This window comes from Salvelinus sp. IW2-2015, linkage group LG28, assembly GCF_002910315.2.
Source record: "Salvelinus sp. IW2-2015 linkage group LG28, ASM291031v2, whole genome shotgun sequence".
Classification (NCBI taxonomy): Eukaryota; Metazoa; Chordata; class Actinopteri; order Salmoniformes; family Salmonidae; genus Salvelinus; species Salvelinus sp. IW2-2015.
The window spans coordinates 22,939,233-22,946,408 of NC_036868.1; the positions used below are offsets into that span (position 1 = coordinate 22,939,233).

General features: G+C 41.5%; 1 protein-coding gene across 1 annotated transcript; it reads right to left on the reverse strand.

Moving 5' to 3' along the window:
* Window positions 1-2,307: 2,307 nt before the first annotated feature.
* Window positions 2,308-5,032, reverse strand: LOC111954559 (B2 bradykinin receptor-like). The gene is made up of 2 exons (XM_023974380.1): window positions 4,949-5,032; window positions 2,308-4,205 (listed from the first exon to the last, which is right to left on the reverse strand). Exon 2 carries the CDS (start codon window positions 4,196-4,198, stop codon window positions 3,047-3,049), a length of 1,152 nt encoding a protein of 383 aa, XP_023830148.1. The 5' UTR covers window positions 4,199-4,205; window positions 4,949-5,032; the 3' UTR covers window positions 2,308-3,046.
* Window positions 5,033-7,176: the final 2,144 nt, after the last annotated feature.

Here is a 7,176-nt window from a genome sequence, read left to right on the forward strand (position 1 = left end):
TCTGATTCTCCACACCTTAGCACACATCACAACTGCTGCTACCAGACTGTTATTATACCGCTCAATTTATACACTTGCTCCCCCTTCCCTAATACACGTGTGTTATGTTAATGCTAAAAATACATATATTCTGCTGCCATTCACTTTATGTTCATATTCTTATTTCTTTACTAGTTCTTATTGCTGTTGCACTGTTGATAAGGAACCTGCAAGAAAGCATTTTGTTCGACGATGTATACCATGCGTATACCGTAACATAGGACTAACACAAACACTTTAAACTTCAAAGCTATTTCCTGATGTAGCCAATACTATGGTATCTCTGTAAGCACTAGGGGGCAGCATATGCTGTCTAAATGCCAATTTTTTTCTGTGGGGCAACTGGTTATACAGAAGTAAACGTCTTAAGATGTGCTGAAGCCCGATTGGCTGAACTAGGTGGTATGTGACATCAGAGCTAAGAATGCCAGGGTACACAGAGAGGCCCTGCGGAAGTCTATATTTAAATACCTGATCATGATCAAACCATTGATTATACCACCAAAATGAGTATACCATTATGGGGTCCTGATTGAAAAGCAAAGTCATGAAAAACAGTTGCAGTAGTTATGGTTTCTTTTGTGATATGAGTTGTTCTTTTTGGTACATTTCTGCAGTGAGTGCCTGTGTGTGTCTTGCTTTCAAATGCATATAAGGAATATAACCTTGTTTTCCTTTGTGCAATGTATGTAAGTAGTCTGAACATAGTCATTTACCGCATAGTTGTTATTCTTTTTAACATAATTTATTAGTGCGTTTCAATGAATTGCAATCTGTGGTAACATACTGACCTCTTGTGGCTGCCTTCTGAACGGTCGTCAGTTCCAAGTCCATCTACACTCATCAATGTACTATGGGTTAACATCAGGGTCATGCTCAGTGGGGCACACCGTAGCATAACATTTAGCCACGAAAGACAAAGATCTGTATTCTTATTGGACATGTTCAGGTAGTACCACCCCATTTCACTCCATTTCAAAACGTTTTGTCCCGACTGAACACAACCCAGTTTATAACCCAGTCCAACTACATGCCCTGAGGGAACTCATTTTATTCATGTATTCGATCCATAACTGCCTAAATGATCAATCCAATAGCCGTGAAGCACAGTGAGCCCCAATGTTACGGTTGTTGTTTTTTCCAGATGCGCATTATCTCTAATGGCAGCATCATGGCAGACTCTTCCAACATCATTATCTGTCCATTAAAATGTCATAATGGCCAGTGTGTCACCCCAAGGGGGCATAGAAGGAGGTTAGTCTATTCCTGGTTAGCATGTGAAGATCGTAAGAACCTGATCATAGGCAGATTGATGGGCTATTATTATAGCTCATATATTATCATGCAATACAATGAGCAATGGAGCAGTGCCATGCTATGTCTATGGGGTGGTGTGTTTCTTTAATGTAAATATACTTGTTTGAGTTAAACAGTATTTCACCCTGATTAGAAGTGAGTTAAACACATGCATCGTAATCTATGCCAATCTCTATTAGACCTCTTGAAAGCTATTTGATGGCTGCCATTGGCAGCGCCAGTGTGCCCATTTTACAGTGGCCCTACTGAGCCTGTGCAGAACATTTCAATCTGTCTCGGAACCAACAAGGGCAAACAGTAGTAAACCTGCATGCAGGACAACAGAGGAGAAAGACCTTTCTGGTAATTACTCTGTGACCTCCTTTAAACAGCTTACAGCCAACTACAGGTACATTGGGATGTTTCTAAATAAGGTACATTTATGTTTAGAGAATGTGGTCCCGTGTGGCTCAGTTGGTAGAGCATGGCGCTTGCAACGCCAGGGTTGTGGGTTCATTCCCCACGGGGGGACCAGGATGAATATGTATGAACTTTCCAATTTGTAAGTCGCTCTGGATAAGAGCGTCTGCTAAATGACTTAAATGTAATGTAAATGTAGAATGCATCATGGATTGCATCTGAAATTGAGTCCCACAGGTTTTCAGTTTATGCTCATACAAACTCTCATTTTTGGCTCAACATCCACTATGAAGGGGGAAAAAATATAAAATATTTAGTCTAACACTTGATGAATGTATCATTAGAGGGATGTCATGGAGGGTGTACTTACTGTAAGTAGCCAGAAGAATTGTGAGAACAGTGTGGTCTGAGACAAGCTGATTGTTGGTACATGCAAAGTGATCCACACAGTATATCAGTGTTAGGAGTTGTCATAACACAAGTATTAGTCTGGGTCAACAGAGCACACAGATTACTGGGTAATAGAGCTCTGTTTAGTACTCAAACCCCACATTGATTTATTGGACAGCATTTTGATACATACAAAAGTTATTTTTATGCAATAACGAAATATTTTTTTTCACTGGATTGATAAGAAATACTGACCTTTCAACCAGAACCTCTTTTGATTTAGTAGCCAAGAAGCAAAAATTATATGAGCTTTTTAAAGGACAATATGACCTTTTACATTTAAATTAGTCCACAGTGCAATACGTCCAATTCGTAGTCCTGCTCTAGGAGAATAATTTCTCATAGTGGCACACTCCATCAAAGTGAAAAGGGTCTCAATGACAATAAAAGACTTCATAGATCACATTTAGATTCATTTTCTACACCGGACAGTCGTAATTTAGTGCCTATATTACAGCATAAATCTTCAGTGTCGTGCACCCGAATGGAGTCTGTAGTCTGTATTTCTCCATAAATCAACAAAGGAATTAAAACAGGAGTTAGATTGCTTACGAGGTAGAATATTGTAGACAGATAAATTGACTATTTGTATTAATAAAGGTCTTAATGATTCGGAACAGATGTCCTCCGGTAATTACAAGTTTAACAAAGACAGAAATCATCTGGAAGTCCCTGATCACTTGTTCACCTCATTTGGTCTCACACAAACGACTGACGGAAATCGATCCGATTAGAAGAAAGAACATATTTACAATTAAAAGTAAAAACAGCTGAAGATTAAATGTTCAGTCTGGATCAGTTCAGATGGACGGACGGACAGACTTCAAGACAGACACTCTTGTCATGTCACAGTTTGTTTCACAAGTTGTTCACATTGTATCATCACAGTTTGTTTCACTAGTTGTTTACATTGTATCCTTTGAGTGTCCAGTTTTCCACTGGAGGTGAAATTGACCGTCAGGAATGATTTCTCTGTCAATCTGCGGTTTAACATTGTCCTGAACACTTCTTTTGCTCTCTTCCTGAAGTGTCTCCCCACAATGACATACAGGAAAGGGTTAATGGCGCTGTTGGCGTATGCCAGGTATGTGGACAGCTGTATGCTAATGTCCAGAATGTGACCCCAGAGGCAACCTGGAGTGACCTGGAAGTAATCCAGTGTGTCCAGGAAGCGCACCACCTGGTAGGGTGTCCAGCAGATGAGGAAGACTGTGAGGACAGTCAGGACCAGTTGTGTGGCCTTCCTCTCTGACCTCACACCAGGAGTTTTTCTGATCTGACCATTTTTCAGAGCGATCACAATGTGGCGACTGCAGTACGCCACCACTATCACAGGAAGCAGGAACCCAACCACGTTATTGGTGATATTGCGCTGGATCTCCCAGTCTGGATGGGGGTAAGCCAAGTAGCAGGCTGTCACCCCCGCCTTGGCCACGTATTTCACCTTGCGGAAGAACAGGATGGGCAAACTCAGCAGGAACCCCATGATCCATATCCCCAGGCAGATGCGCTTGGCCCAGGACGCCCTCCGCAGTCGGCTTTGGCACATGGGCCGGACCAGAGCTAGGTAGCGATCGACACTAACCAGCACCAGGAAGAAAACACTACAGTAGTAGTTCATGGAGATGGCCACGTTGACCAGCTTGCACATTGGCTCGCCGAACTCCCAGTGGTAGCCGTTAGCAATGGTAGCGGCCCAGAAGGGTAGACAGGACACTATGACCAGGTCGGCAGCGGCCAGGTTGCCCAGGTAGACATCGGCCACGGTGCATAGCTTTCTCTGCAGGCAAAAGACATAGAGAACCAGGCCGTTGGCCAACACGCCCACCACACTGAGCAGAACCAGGTAGGCTGGCTGGTAGGTGGAGAGCCAGTCCCAGGCTGCAGTGTAGTTGTACAGTAGTGTACAGTTGTAGGGGTCCAACTCGGTCCAATCCAGCTCTGAGTGAGGGTCCTCAGTGGGGAGGAGCCTCTCGGTTGTGTTCCGGAACATTGGGAAACTGGAAGAAAATAATGATTTATCTATTAGTCTTTTTTCCACGTTTGTTCACACAGTGTCAAATCATTGAACTGCAACATCCTAAGGAAAAGGAGACACAATTTGAGAATCCACATAAGGGGTGACATACAGATTCATGGGTTTTTCCTGCCCGTACTGAGTCATACCTGTACTTTTAACAGTGGAAAATGTGAAATACTGCACATGACTAACAAGAAACAGATACCAGTGTGGTGTTTCACTGATGGGAGTAGACTACTGCTCTTCCTGAGCAGTCTGCTAACATTACTAGACCTTGATTCATTCTGATAACAAAAAAAAGTAGTTCCCTGACTTGTGTTGGTACATTCCATAACTGAAGCAAAAGCACATTTTCAAAACTATGTAAAGAAATAAAAGCTCCGTCTGTCCTCTGTTTAGCTTCTGCGTGTGTTGTCTATCTGTGCACAATGTTTTATGCAGTATTCCTTTTCCTGACCATAAAAATGGCCCTTACATTATATGTTGAGATGTGTATCCAACCTTTTGCTATTTTTTACTTGGATCCGTCCCAATTCAGCCACTTTGAATTATATCTCTTTACGTCCTTAGAATAACTTGATCCATCCTGCCCAAATGTAGCATGCACCTCATACAATAAACGTAAAAAACATAAAACACTGCCGTTAATCACAACGAAACATTTCTCCCCCCTTTATCTTTCTCATTCCACGAAGATCCCAGTTGCCCTTGAGGCTAACTCACCTTATCTCCAGTGCTTTGTGGTCTCAGTCAAGATGTGCTCTTTCTCCGTGTTCATTCCCCGTATATTATCCTCATCACCATCTGGCCTCCTCTGAAGAGCGTTCTGGGAGGATGGCCACTCTTATATGAGCCGAACACAGATCATCACAATGTCGTCACTTGGCCTCCAACACAAACCAGTTTTTCCCCTAAGTAGGCCTGCTTCTTTCTGGCTCAACTATTTATCAAAACCATGACCCACTGTTGTTTCATTGGAGAGATATAAAAGGAAGCACATTTACAGTAGGAATGCTTTGCAAGTAAACGGCATTGTGCTAGATCAATATAAGTGTGGGAAAGTCCATTAGAGAAGTACAAATATTTTGAATACATGTATCCAGAGTTAAACCTTGTCCTATTTTTGTTTGATTCAATCTGAGGATATTATAAATTGGCTGTGGAGCTTGTCTCAGTTCTCTTTCCAACAAACTTGCCAGATTAATTTCACAGGGTACACTAAAAAGTCTATGTGACTGATGAAACACACTGTACATTTTGGAACTTTTTCTGTCGCGTTCAATGTAAATTTGGTTGGAAGTTTGGACGGTCTTTCCAGCATTAATAATGAAACAGTTTCTACAGAAACCAGCCATGGCTAGGCTATAGGACTGTATTGCACTAAAGCAACCAGCCTCCTAAATTTTTCTGGACCAGTGGGAACACTGGCCTTTGAATCCCCTGAGCCTCTGGGCTTCTACAGCCTAATCTTGTAAAGTACGGCCAGCAACCCCCGATATAATTTGTTTATCATGTTCGCACAGAAAAGCTATTAGATTTGCGGAACATAAGGTTTTCTCTCCTTATAAAGCCTGCCATTGTCTTTAGGGTATATATTTTATGACCTTGGCCTGGACCTGAATCAAGGTAAATGGTCACTACAGGGATCAAATTTACTTGCGTTCCTTGCTGTTTGTTTGCTTCTCGGGCATTGTTCTATAATATTTTAGAAAGTAGAGTAAAATACATAAGTATTTGAATCCCGCAGGCGACAAGGTGAAAACATCTGTTTCTGTGCCCTTGAGCAAGGCACTTAACTCCAGGGGTGCTAGACAATGGTGACCCCGGCTCTGACTCCACTCCCTGTGGGGGAGTCGGGATATGCAAGAAACACACTTCCCACTGGGCACACACTGGTTGAATCAACATTGTTTCAACGTAATGTCATTGAAACAACGTTGAATTGAGTTGTGTGTAACAGGACAAATATATGCACTCCCCAAATGATTATTATTTTGGCAGCGATTACAGCTGAAAGTATTTTTGGGTAAGTCTGTAATAGCTTTGCACACTTGGATTGTGCAGTATTTTCCCATTATTCTATTCAAAATTTTCAAGCTCTATCAAGTTAGTTGTTGATTATTGCTAGACAGCCATTTTCAAATCTTTCCATAGATTTTCAAGCAGATTTAGTGTAGATTATTGTCTTGCTGAAAGGTGAATTCATGTCCCAGTGTCTGGAGGAAAGCAAACTGAACCAGGTTTTCCTCCAGGATTTTAGCTGTGCTTAGCTCAATTCCGTTTATTTTCATCCGAAAAACTCCCAGTCCTTGCACACTGAGGAACATGGAATTATTATGTTAATTGTTAATAAGGCTATTTCCTGAACTTATTTAGGCTTGCCATAACAAAGGGGGTGAACACTTAAATATATATGCAACCAAGACATTTTAGTTCTTTTTTAAAAATGTATTTGTATACATTTACAGCATTTGCTTTTCAATTTGACATTATGGAGTGGGTTGTTCTTTCATAACGATGGCATTTGGTCCTGGCATTTTGGAGAAAAAAAGTACCCAATTTTTAGTTTTATTTTCTCTTTATTTAAATATATTTGGGTACATCATCTTCACGTTCTAAATCATCCTTTAAAAAACATTTACTAAAGTGATATGATTAATAATTTTGCTCAACCTGTCACGACTTCCGCCGATGTCGGTCCCTCTCCTTGTTCGGGCGGCGTTCGGCGGTCGACGTCACCGGCCTTCTAGCCACCGCCGATCCACTTTTCATTTTCCATTTGTTCTGTCTGTGTCTTACACACCTGGCTTCACTTACCCAATTACTTGTTTATTATTTAACCCTCCGTTCCCCATGTTTTGTTTGTGAGTGATTGTTCTTTGTACTTCGGTCCGTTTTTGTGGGCTAGCGATTATTTGCTTTGTATTGTGTAATTTTTGAGTAAAGTACGT

What these genes read in the sequence shown, in the direction of transcription:
- LOC111954559 (XM_023974380.1), bottom strand. Translation starts at nt 4,198, where the DNA reads ATGTTCCGGAACACAACCGAGAGGCTCCTCCCCACTGAGGACCCTCAC.